Here is a 13,466-nt window from a genome sequence, read left to right on the forward strand (position 1 = left end):
GAATACTGCCCGCCGATTTCACCACTAGCATGCAATCAATATATGCTTCTATAAAGATTGATTGTTTGAGGTTGCCCTCCCACAGTGCTCGAATAATAGCGTAGTGTACCAATATTCAGTTATTAACGACTTTAGTGTTTAAGTTTTGATACAGATTACAACTATTATATTACATGACGAATCACTACACGGCAAAAAAAATTGTCGCAACAGGAGTGAACAATAATGTGCTAGAGCCCATGAACATGTGTTTTTAACAATGCTGTTGCCATGTTGAACCTTCTCGAACCATCAATGTTGCTGCATGCATGATTAATATTGTTTATTACTTGTGGGCCATTCACACAGACCCCCAGACAGGTTTTTACAATCAACTCTTATGTCTCTATTATGAATTCAGCTAATATCAGACTGGGTGTAAATGCAAACGGAAATTTACACTTGCACACCATCATGCAATATCATCGCCTTCCACTTATTTTTCTTACCTCCCGCCATTTTGTATTGAATAACGTGTCTATATATGATTCTGCTCCGCTGGCATTTTCTTTTCAGTAAACCAAGTTAAGTAGTCTAAATGCATTAATAAACCTCCGAAAGGCGTAACGGACAAAGATGGGGCTCTTTGGTATATTTGTACTTTCGTTTTCCGGACATTTTGTTTTAAATACAAAACTTAGGACGCGTAGAACTTCATGCAAGAATTACTAAGAATAACTTAGTTATGTTCGTTATATAGAGGTAATAGAACGTGGATAATAGAATGGAAAATTCAGCCACCATGGTCGATGGATGTTCCATTATTTGATCTACCATCATTAATGCTGCATTTTCTTTGCAATCAACCTCATACCCTGGGCCTATCTTTGGCATAACCATTTTTTTTAACCTGAATTTTTTTATGTGATACACTGACACGCCGTTTTTCTTTAAGAATCGTGGCGATAGACGGCAGTCAGTGGGGGGCCCGACTCGTTAATATATGTCCTAAAACAATCACAATAGCTATTATACAGTAATAATTACCATGCACGGTTTTTCCTCTTAGAACTGTATAGAACTACTAGAACGTACTATAAAAGTCAAGCTTGATTTAGAATAAAAGTTAAGGTTATTGCGTACGAGATATACAAAGTGTCTCAAAAAACGCACTGGTGAGCGTGAACTTTGCGAAGAAGAGTCATTTTAGACAAAAGAACGATGTTTTTGCTTTTGGAATATTGCACTGTTTGTAATATATATCGAAGAAAATTGGGAACACTAAGAATTTTACCTCTGCGTGCACGAAGGTAGACAAAAGAAAACCAATTTTAAAATAACAATTATATAAAAGCTAGTTTCAACTTCCATGATTATTAAAACGCGTTTATAATCCCTGCAAGATATCAGCAAGAGATACAAGAAAACAAAAGCCCTTTGACTGTTGTATTTAGCGAAAGACGGAATCCTGCTTTGGAGTAATTATCCTGTCAAATAATTCTACATAAAAACTCGTGATATTGATGTAAAGCTGAACTACTGTAGTGGTATTTGGCAAAACTTATGAGACTTATGACATGCGCTGGAGATTTTCGTTTACAAATTATGCCGGCAAACGCCAAACTGCTGATGAACTGCTACACGGGAAAATCATTGTCTTGTTGTCGCATCAGGAGTGAACAATCTTGTGCTATGTCAATGAGCCCATAGACATGTGCTGTTAACAATGTTGTTAAAACCTTGTTCGACCATCAATGATGCTGCATGAATATTAACAATTTTGTAACAACAGTTGATGGTTCAATAAAATTCAACAATTATTTGAGAATAATGTTGTTCACAGTGTGCAGTGCGACATTGTTTACTCTTCTCCTAAACAACTCCACTTGTTTAAAAGACTTTCACGTGCGTTCATGGAAACGGAAATTTACACTTACACAAAACCATTAATAGCATAGAATTTCATTTTGCTTACGTAAGTGCGTATAATTACGCTTAATAAAATTTTCTTGAAATAACGATAAAAACTTGAGTTGTGCTGAAAAGTAAAAAAACGGAAAAAAAATACTAGACTTACTTTAGTAAACATGCATAATGAATTCTTACTTTTCCCATTAAATCTTAAATAGCCAAAAAGTTTTCAGAACCTCAATTGCCTTAGCATTCAGTGACTTCATTGAGTTCTTCTTGGTTTATTATGGTACTATTTTCTACTACGATAAACTAGGATGACAAACTGAGTTGTGCTAAAAAGTGAAGAAAAAAATATATACTAGACGTACTATAGTTAAAATGCATATTAATGAATTCTCGCTTATTTCAGTGATATCTAAAACAGCGTTAAATGATCACTGTTCAATGATCACTTTTTCAAAACCTCAATTGCTCTAGCATTCGGTGACTTTATTGAGTTCATCTTGGTCTATTAGCTCACATCTTTCATCACTCAATTTGACAGTTTTGCTAACAGCTGATCCTTGATTCTTATTGTCGTCACCAATTCCAGAATGTAAATGGTCTTTTGACACCAACTGTAAATTTTCATTTTCAGGGAATGCTCTTTGCGATCGTCTACGTCGTCTTCGTATCAATATTACCAGCAGTATTATTCCAAGTAATAAAATTAGACCAACGATGATGTAAGCAAAGTTCGGAAAAGACGAAAATTTGTTTTCAGGTGATCCTGATTTCCGCTGGAGGATGTCTTCTTCTGCTGGTAATAAAATAGTGGAAATATCAAAGCACGTCTCCAAATACTTTTCAATTTTTTTGAATACAGAAATAAAAATACCTTTCAAAATTTCAGCATTTGGCTCCTAACAAATTCCGTGCATGTATAACTAATACTAAATGTACGGTCTAAATTATTAACATTGATTGTTAAAAATAGATACCTTCACAATTATGCCCATCTCCTGTGAAGCCCTCTTTGCATCTGCACTCAAACGATCCATTTGTGTTTAAACAATCTGCATTGGAATCACATGACACCTCTTGTTCGATACACTCGTTAATATCTGGAATAAACGTGATACTTTTTGAAAAATTTTGAAAAATTGAACATTGAAAAATTTATCAACACTGCTAATTGTATACGGGAAAAAAATTTAACAGAACGTTACAACGTATTTTAGAGAAATGGAATCCGGATCATTCAATCTGGAGTGGACTATTCTCCTATTACACTAGTACTAAATTTGAAACTAGGAATGGTTGGAAACACCATACCAAATTTGAAATGTTTCATTTGAAATAAATGAGTGAGCATGCAGGTTATAAACTTCGTGACAGATATTTCAATGGCATAAATACTACTCATACAATAATTATTCCAAAGAAGAATATTGCCCGAGCCGGGCGAGGGCACCGATTTCGCTGAGAGATTAGGAATTACACCGAGGTATTGTGACACTGCATGTGTTGTGTTTCGCACTGTTATAGCAGGAGCATGTAAAGTGCTAACCTTCGCAACTAACTCCGTCTCCTGTGTAAGCATGATTACATATGCACTCAAAACTTTCAACTGTATCAATGCAACGAGAATTAACACCACAGTTGTCCAAACTTCGAGAACATTCATCTATATCTATGTAAATATAACAGAGTAGAATATATTCTTTCTAATATTACAAAAAAAGGAAGCATGGGAAGCGACGAAGTACTTTTATATCCGCTATATATAAATTTCGGTTAAATAATGATTGCCCATGCATATACGACATTAACAAAGGATAAATTCTAAACCTTTTTATATATTTCAACAGCAAATTATTTAGCAAAAACAATGCACAAAAATAAATGAAATCTTAGAATGTCACCTTTTAAACATTCAACAGCAGCGAATTCGGAATTGCTACATGTATGGTTTGTCCAGCCGTCGTGTGAACAACTGGTTATATTTTTTTCATTACCAGTACAAGATATTTTTCCCAACCACATAGCTGTTGAAACGTTTTGTTGTGTTTGACTTTTAAGAACGTTTAAAACATGATCATAACCAAGTTCTCGACACACAACCTCGGCAGCATTCCTATCCCAGCCATCCCCACAGACTGCTCCCCACAGTCCATCGTAGAAAACCTCCACGAGACCAGAACCATTAAAACTTGATGCCCCTTGTAACCTGACAGACATTGCTAATAATAAAGAAAAAGTGAAAAACCCTTAGCGCAATTGAATTTCGCTTAAACTTCTCAGGGACCCGATTATTTTGTGAAGCCACTTCCCTTTGTTGTAATAGAAGTAATATTCACAAATACCCGTAAATACAGGGTCGACTACGTCACTATTGGGTCACACATAATATAGTCAAAATGTATAACGCAAGTTTGCAATGGATCAATATATAGTTTGTATAAGATATCATGCAGAGGCTTTGCTGTTTACCACGGCAAGCGGATCCATTCCAAAAATATCCCTTGTCACAACTGCAAAAATACGATCCAGCAGTGTTGGTGCAATTTGAGCTAGGCAGACATTTGTCCAATGATAAAGAACATTCATCGATATCTAAAGAATAATAATAATTATTCAAATTAGACCGTAATACGTCAAAAACAATCGCTAACGTACCGATTTCAACTCATTGTGAGCATTGCAAAAACCTACCATTGCAGATCAAACCATTTCCTGTATAACCGGTTTTACATTGACATATGAAACTTCCCCAAGTGTTAATACACCTAGTATTAGAGGCTAGACATTGCCAATCGTTCTGACATTCATCTATATCTGCGAAGAATAATGAAACCAGAGCATCAAAAGAAATTTTTAATGGTTGCACACATTGGATGGTTTGCATAACTCCTCATCAAAGTTATCATGGACAATGATACCTGTTGAAGTACATTCTATTCCAGCATCTCTTCTATAGGAGCTGACATAACCCCCATCTTCTCGAATGTGGCGAAAACAACTAAACAGACTTTGCTCATACCCAATACAATGAACCTCGTATAACGAAATCCGCCTGGAGGGAAATGGAGCGCGCCTCCTTTGAAAAGCTCTAACAGCATACAAATAGCCAAGTTGACGACATGCAACAAAAGCATCATATATATTCCAGTAATAATCACAAATTCTTCCCCATTTTCCATTATTGAATACTTCCACAAGACCAGTTCCATTTAAACTTGATGGTCCTATTAATCTGATATATTTTCCTGCAAAGGAATCAAGCCTGTTTTCGGAATTATAACGTATTATGAAGGATTTATCACGTTCGGCATTTTATCTGAGCAATTTTTTTCAGTTATGAATAGAGAAACGTGTGTTATCAATGGACGACTTGCGTTTTAGACTAATTTCTGAGCGAAGTAACTAGGAGAAAATAAATCATCACAGTTAGGAGGGTCTTACTTAAGTTAGTGCAAATGCAAAGTTTGGCTGCAAAATTTTGTAAAGGACGGGTAATATAGCCATGCGAAGTTGGCAAATTTAGTATGCTTTTGTATTACGTGTGGAAATGTGCAAATCAACTAATTCGCAGCCAAACTTGACAGTTTTACTAACTTTATCAAGCACTTTTAGAAAATATACTTTTTATCGCCGAAGTAGGAAATTAGTCTAGTCACCTACACTGCACTGTGGTTTTGTTGGTAATTTCAAAATAATTTTAAAGTTAGTTAATTAAGCTGTAAAACGATAGCAAAATATGTAGCATATAAATCAATCTACAATTATAATATGCTTTAAATATCAAGTTGCGAATTTTTTACCTTTGCAAGAAGTTCCATTTCCATCTTCTTGATCATCACAAATACATCGATAAGATCCGTCCGTGTTGATGCAGCTTGAATTGGGAAGGCAGTTGTCAGTAGATAGAGAACATTCGTCTATATCTAGAACAGATGCATGTGCTATAGATTGTGAAATTCATGAATAATTAATGAGGTGTATACCCAATCAAATTACGTGAATTAGGACATATTCACATGCTGTTTACACAAAACAAATAAGAGAAACAAATATGCAAATCAGTTACAACCCTTTTATCGAAAAATACAACAACTATTCTTTTCACGAGTTGTTTAAAACACTCGCGGCCGGGTTGTATTGAATATACAATAACTCGCGCCCATTACTTACTATATTGATAAGGCTAGCTATAGAAATAATAATATAATCTGCTTAACTTAATAAAATTATATGTCTTTTTTATTTCCTTTGTTAATGCAAAAATGAGCAGCGTGTAACGATGAAATTTGCTGAAGCCATTGTTTTTTAGATAGTCGCGATGTTGGCTTAGACCTTCATTAGCTTTTTATTGATTCATTCAAGAACCTCGCTAAGACGCCAACTAACATTAAAACTGGGTTTGTTTATTTAATTAGATCCCACTACGAACGTGAATGACTAACCAGTGCAATTAATGCCACTTCCAGTATAACCTTCATTACACTCGCATGAAAAACCACCAACAGTGTTAATACACCTGGAATTTTTGTCGCAGTTGTCCATTTTCAAAAAACATTCATCGATATCTAGGAAAAGAATAATTTAAACTTTAATAAATTTAATTAATTTGATAATTATACAGTTGATTTTCTCAAGCTTGTTATTGTTTTGGTGAATAATATTATTATAATAATTATATTTAGCACTCCCATACATACGTTTTTTTACAATTATTATTGTTAAATACCTAGTGTCAAAATTCCTCTTTTCTGCTTCCCTATTGGACAAGGGGTCCACGCGTAGAGGGCTTTAAAACTCCATGATTACGCGTGATCAACACGATATTGTTTCATAATTATACTAATCAATATACATGCAAGTAATACCTAGGAATCGACTCTCGCCGTGTTTACTGCTTATTAAATTACATGTTCATTAGAAGCTCAACCTTCCAAAACACTTCTGGACGTTTTCACCTTAGGGCCTTTGCCAGGAGAGTTAGTATGAGCGAGACGAGAGGTCGAAACGCGTTTTGGTCTATTTTAGGCAGTTATTATACATTAAACATCATGTTATACCACTTGAACTTTGGAAGGTCGGGTGCTTATGGGAAAGACCTTTTTTATACACTTTTTTACCCTATTTATAGCTTCAAATAGCCTGTAATATGCACGTGTTCACTAATGGTTTAAGTTGTGTATACCGGAATTTAATTTTTAAATGGTGAATCGTTTACGTCTTCTCAACGTTGATCTTACACGAGAATTTCTAACAATAAAATAATTAAAAGCAATGTTACCGATTTAATTATGATAAAATATTCTTAACAATCACCTAATTTCAGTGACATCTTGTTCTCCGTGTCACAAACACGCAAACCAGCGAACGCTTCCATGTTAATGAAACTACCATATTGCCAAGGAGATAGACACAATCCCAAAACACGATCCATTGAAATAGCTTTTAAATGTCTCGTGGTAGAATTGTAAAACCACCTTGGTCTTACATTTGGTCCATCACAATCGTGCGTAAGGAGAACAGCCTGCCATGTCCTTGGATTATGAAAACATTTTCCAGTCTCCAATTCCTGCAGAACGTTTTGATTAATGAAACGAAAATGGCCAGGTGTACGAGTCCATGAAAAGTCAAGAAAATCGACGTTTTGGTATGTATAACGGTACAAATATCCAAAGGTGTCTGAGCCAATAATGTACGTATTGTAGCCGGCAACTAAACAAAAAAAGGATATTGCGGTGGTTTTTGATTTGGTGACTCAATCACCCAATTGTGATTCAAATGGATGGTGAAAAAGTCTACCATTTTGAAGCTTTTTCAGAGTGATCTTTGAGCTGGAAAATGGATAGTTTTAAAACGGGTATATCATTTAAAGCACGTATTTTTTAACTAAAGTTTGATGTGTGGGTTCATCAGCATGCAAATGTGGCTTATATGACAATTCTTTGAAGTCATTAATCAATTTCGTTTAAAATTATTTGAATTGAGAAGGTAATCCGGTTAAAATATTTCAATTTTTTTATTTTTCATATAAAATATGAAATTTCTAAAATTTAAAATAGCTATAGGTAACTATTCGTAGCACATTAACAGTTAAATTTGATAGTTTGAGTCAATTGTGAATTTAAAAAAATATTTTACTTATATGACTGGCAAGTCAATTATTGAATAGTTACGAGAACAAATGCTTTCACTTATACAACAAAAACTGTAATAGTCGTGCTACCAGAAAATGAACTGCATTTTACAATAACGTTTCATTCCTGGAAGTATAGGTAATTTTGCGTAGAAGTACTGATTGTAATTATAATAGCTATAATATTTTCACCTGTTGTAATACATTCTACTCCAGCATCTCTGAAATGGTCACAGTAACTGTCTCCCAGCGCCAATTGATGCGCACAACTGTTCAGATTTGGTTCTTCACCAGTACAGCCAACCTTGTTCAGCCATATCTGACCAGACCCTGATGAAACATGTTTGCCTTGAAGAGCTCTAACAGCGTTGAGATATCCAAGTTCCCGACATGCAACCCTGGCATCATTAAAATCCCATACGTCATCACAGACTGTCCCCCAGGTCCCATTGCGGAAAACTTCAATACGTCCAACACCTTTTGAACTTGATGGACCTTGTAACCTAATATTTCCTGACTGAACTGTAAAGAAGAGAAACATTTCGTTGCAAAATAACAGTATTTTCTAATTATATTGAACGTTAAAAATTGTAATTCGACAAAATTAATCACAATTCTTGACTACCCTGGCAAGTGGTTCCATTTCCAGCATGTTGATCATCGCATGTGCATAGATAAGATCCGTCGGTGTTGGTACAATTTAATCCTTGTAGACAATTGTGAGCAGACAAAGCACATTCATCTATATCTGAAGACATACAGGATATAATTGTTTATTATGAATTATTATGTGTATAGAGATTCATGGAAAGTAGAATGATGAAATAAAAATCTTATTTCACTGGGTAATTAATTTCATGCAATTTTATTGCACGTACGATATTTTTCAGGTGTGAAGAAATGCCATACACGGATTTTGATTGAACGTAATATATTCTTCACACGCGAAAAATTGTCGTATGTCATTTTGGCGGTAGTTTTGTTTACATTTTTTCTTCAAGATGGTGTCGAAATATAGGAGTGAGATTCAAACCATAATTCTCAAGTTCAAGACATTTTCACATTCAGCACATTATGAACTATTTCGGAAAAAATATCTAACTTTTCTTCAATGAAATTACAAAGAAACTGAACGGTAATAAATATGTTGTGATTCATGAAACTTCGATTTTTGTTGCCTGCTGTGTTTTTGTACATATATCTAAAAGCATATCGTTGTCAAATTGATCTCAATACACATTTATTAAACGAATTACTTCATGGTTGGCTCGTTTGTTAGATTTTTATTAGACTGTCATTGTGAAGGATCGCAAACCGGTACTTTGGCATAAGAATCGTGCGCACTAGCCAACTATGAAGCGAACTCTATTTACTTATTGAAGAGTGTTTCTCGGCAGCTATCAATTCTATCCAACAGAAATATGTTTTCTGAGGTAGGTCGGAGAAATCAAATGCAGGAATAAAACCATTTTACTTGATGATAACTTTCTTCCAACATGTAATGTTATTCTACTTTTTATTCCACTTATTATACCCGTTATTTCACGAATGTACTGAGCTATATTATAATACCTGGAGGGAATGCTCGCGACTGAAAAGTGAAGCAAAAAACATGGCGCGGATTTTTTTGTGCTGACGCGAGATACGATTGCAATTGGCAATGGTAATAACCACTGACAACTACGATATATATTTCGTCGTTTAGGTACACGTTCGTCTTTACAAATTAATCATTATAAATTACTTGTTTCTTCAACGAACATTTTGACAAAAAATGCCCGTCTTTTTGAAAAATCAACCCAGGTGATTTTTGTGTAATATTCGGAGATTATGTCGTCAGAATCAGTTGTCAGAATTTGAATAATTATATACTAAAATGAGTACTTATATTAAGAATGGTTATAATTATACCTTCACACACCATTCCATTTCCAGTGTATCCCACATTACACGTGCACCAAAAAGAACCAATCGTGTTGGTGCAGAAAGCTTTCAAATCACAGTTGTTGTTAAGAGTTAAGCACTCGTTGATATCTAGGATTCAATCAGTTATTAGTTAAATTTAGATTATTTGGAGAACGTTGAAATTTGCCCTGTTACCTCAGACATGTTTACCTACAATCAAACGTACTCTATTTAACCTATTTTGAAACATTTTTTGCACTTTGCAATTGTGTTGTGAAAACTAGAAAAATTTATGAGATTGAATTCTGTGTTCAGAATGTTTGCAAAAGAACGGTGAAATACCAAATACACAAGTCTAAAGTATTCAACACATTCTCACTGGTGCGGCTGCCGATTACATCATCCATATATACTATATGTATACCATATGCCAATATATACCATAATTATGTAGACGACGTGCCAATATATACCATTTGTATACCACATGCCGATATATACCATAATTATGTACGCCACGTGCCAATATATATACCATATGCGTTCTGATGACATTTCGCTATTTCCCAATCGAATACTGGATAATGTTTATAAGATCGTAAATTGTAATAAACGAAAAAACAGAATGATTTGATGTGAAGAATAGAATGAAAATGCAAAAGTACTATTCTGAAAAGGTGAAGTATAGTGCATTATTGTGCGACTTTGGAAAAAGCAAAGATAATTAGCTAATAATTATGAACTCACCAGTACAAGTTCCATGTTCTCTTGTATAACCTGGATTACATAAACATAAATGTCCCTCAAATGTTCTTTTACATCGTGAATTCCTGCCACACGTGTGACTTTCTAAGGCACATTCATCGATATCTAAATTGAGAGAAGAAATTCATTTGGTACATGAAGAAATTAGGACATGCAGACAAAGTAATATTAAATTTCATCGAAAATAATTAACTAACTGATCGAGTATATTATCTAGTCTGCATTATTTTGAAATGAATCCTTGTTTTTCAAATATATTCTAACTACCCCAATATCAAGAGTTTTTGAACAGATTAATTAAATGTACTTGTATAGTAACAATAGGCAATGGGAATGTTCACATGGCTCATTATAGGAAAAAATAATACAAGTCTCATTAAATGACCTAATATTACACCATTACCGTGCTATTACCTTGATCTACAGGGTGTTTCAAAAGAAGTTAGGTTAAGGCTAATAATCGTGTTTATGTGCAAAAGCAATTACGGTTTGGAAAACGGGTGATTAATTTTAATCATTATTGTCTCTATCTCCCGTAGCGAAGAGGGAGTCTCGAGCGGTCGCCCAATTTTCAATCATTCTCGAAACACAAATTCAGTGAAATCGACCTATACTTCACACCAAATAGCGGAAAATTTCTCCCAGTATTGAATTTGCCGAAGCCCTGAAATTACGTAATGTATTTCTACCTTCCAAAGTACATTCGACTCCAGCATCGTTACTGTGAGTGCAGTCATTGATTCCCCAGTTTGGAAGAGAACAACTTGATAGATTTTTTTCCCGGCCATTACATTCAACTCCGTCCAACCATATTGGTCCAGAACCAGAAACGGTTTCATTCCCTGGAATAGCTCTGAGAGAATTGAAATAGCCAAGCTCACGGCATACAACCTTGGCATCCTTTATATCACAATTATCGTCACAAATTGTTCCCCAGGTTCCATTATGGAATACTTCAACACGTCCAAGACCTTTTAAACTCGATGGTCCTTGTAATCTGACGCTTTTGGAATTACCTGCTTATAATGAGAGTAATGGTAATCATAATTGCGATCATATCCTGAAACATGATATTGATTTGCAGATAAAGTAATTTGATGCAGATGCAATCTCAAAATGTGATTTTGACAAAGTCCTTGACAAAGTAACAGATTCAACGTTAGATTATTACGTATCATTTATAGACCTCGAGTGAGCGGATTTGGCGAACTATCATTACTGAAGGAAATATTTCGCTAAGTCCCCCGAGTGTAGGGTCTATAACCTAAGTGATATATTATACAGGAATAGAATAGCCAAACATGCAGTACAAAGGTCCGTAAAAGTATTGACATGTGGATTCCGCCATATTTGCTGCGAATCACGGATTGGGAATGAGCGGTGTATTCAAAAGCGTTGTAATCGAGTCAGTACCATGCCCCTGGAAATACACCCATAGTACAGAGCAGTCTGGGGCATAGTATCCTGAGCTATCGGAATATTTATCACCATTTCAGTTCACTATGATTATTTTTAAATGGATAAGAGATTGAGTTTGTGTTCAAAGAAATTCATAACATGAGAAATTTCGGCAATTTCTAAATCATCAAGACCTCCAATGTTATGAGGAGACTGTAACCGCTGCTGTAACCCCCCTTTTGGAATAATATTTTCTAACAACAGACCCCAGAAGATTTCAACGTTCTGGTTAAAAATCCGGCCATAAAACTAAGATCACTGATGTATCTTTCTCATTCATTTTTAACTTTAGAAATTCGAAACGAAATGCCCAAACAGCGGATAATGCAACCAACAAACAAAAAAATCACTTCTATCACACTGTAGAATGCATGTGGTGAAGACGTGGATAGTTTTGAAATATTTGGAGTATTAAATAAAAGCAATTTAGATATATTTAACTTACCGTTGCAGTTTTTGCCATTTCCGGATTGTTGATCGTCACAAGTACATAGATAAGATCCAACAGTGTTTGTGCAGTTCAAGGTGGAAAGACAGTTGTGAGTTGAAAGAGAACATTCATCTATATCTAAAGAAAATAAATAGTGCAAAACGTGATATAACATGATTCACTGTATAATTATGACCTATTCTTACCTGAATGCTTGGTGAAGATAATTTATATCTGAGCTCGGTGAATATATGGTGAATAGCAAAAACAAACATGCAGTAGCATAGCCAGCCTGACGATTTGTCCCGCTATGCTAATATTTTGGTGTTTTCTGACTGTGTAAACAATAAATTTCTAAGGAAATGAATAATTATAATAACTCGAAATTTACAAATCAAGACAAAATCGTCAGGCTGGCTACGTCACTGAAGACAAAACGGCAGTTATTTCACCTTCTATTGTTATGAAACAATTAGACGTATGACACTCCCTCTCGTCCTTTAGGGTTGATGATTTGGTTATCAGAGTGATTTGAAAGAGAACACAATCTATACGACTTGACTTCGTTTTCACCAATAAAGCACATTAATATTAATCTTTGGAAAAGTCTTTGGACATTTCCAATTGTATTTAAGGATTCTTTTGAGTTCGTACCTCGGCAAACAGTCCCATTTCTAGTGTATCCACTATTGCATGAGCATCGAAAAGATCCAATAGAATTAAGGCATCGAGAATTTGAACCACAGGTAATGGATGAACATTCATTGTCATCTACGGATAAATTAATGTCTAATTGACTGATGAGACTAAAAGGTCCTGGCGGGGCCTGGCTTTTGCTCACCAATTATAATTAGAGTCAATGAAAACCTTTATTAGGAAAGA

At 34.9% G+C, this 13,466-nt stretch overlaps 1 protein-coding gene across 1 annotated transcript in view; it reads right to left on the minus strand.

The window, feature by feature from the left end:
• The window catches only part of LOC114531487, a 349,117-nt gene that overhangs the window by 58,090 nt on the left and 277,561 nt on the right, over positions 1 to 13,466 (minus strand). The window contains exons 86-87 of the mRNA XM_028553090.1: positions 4,366 to 4,488; positions 3,798 to 4,115 (exon numbers count right to left, since the gene is read on the minus strand). Of these exons, the coding sequence (XP_028408891.1) occupies positions 3,798 to 4,115; positions 4,366 to 4,488 (441 nt within the window). The remainder of the gene's footprint in view (positions 1 to 3,797; positions 4,116 to 4,365; positions 4,489 to 13,466) is intronic.

The sequence above is a fragment of the Dendronephthya gigantea genome, unplaced genomic scaffold (genome assembly GCF_004324835.1).
Source record: "Dendronephthya gigantea isolate DGI-Jeju-01 unplaced genomic scaffold, DenGig_1.0 000072F, whole genome shotgun sequence".
In the NCBI taxonomy this organism is placed as follows: Eukaryota; Metazoa; Cnidaria; class Anthozoa; order Malacalcyonacea; family Nephtheidae; genus Dendronephthya; species Dendronephthya gigantea.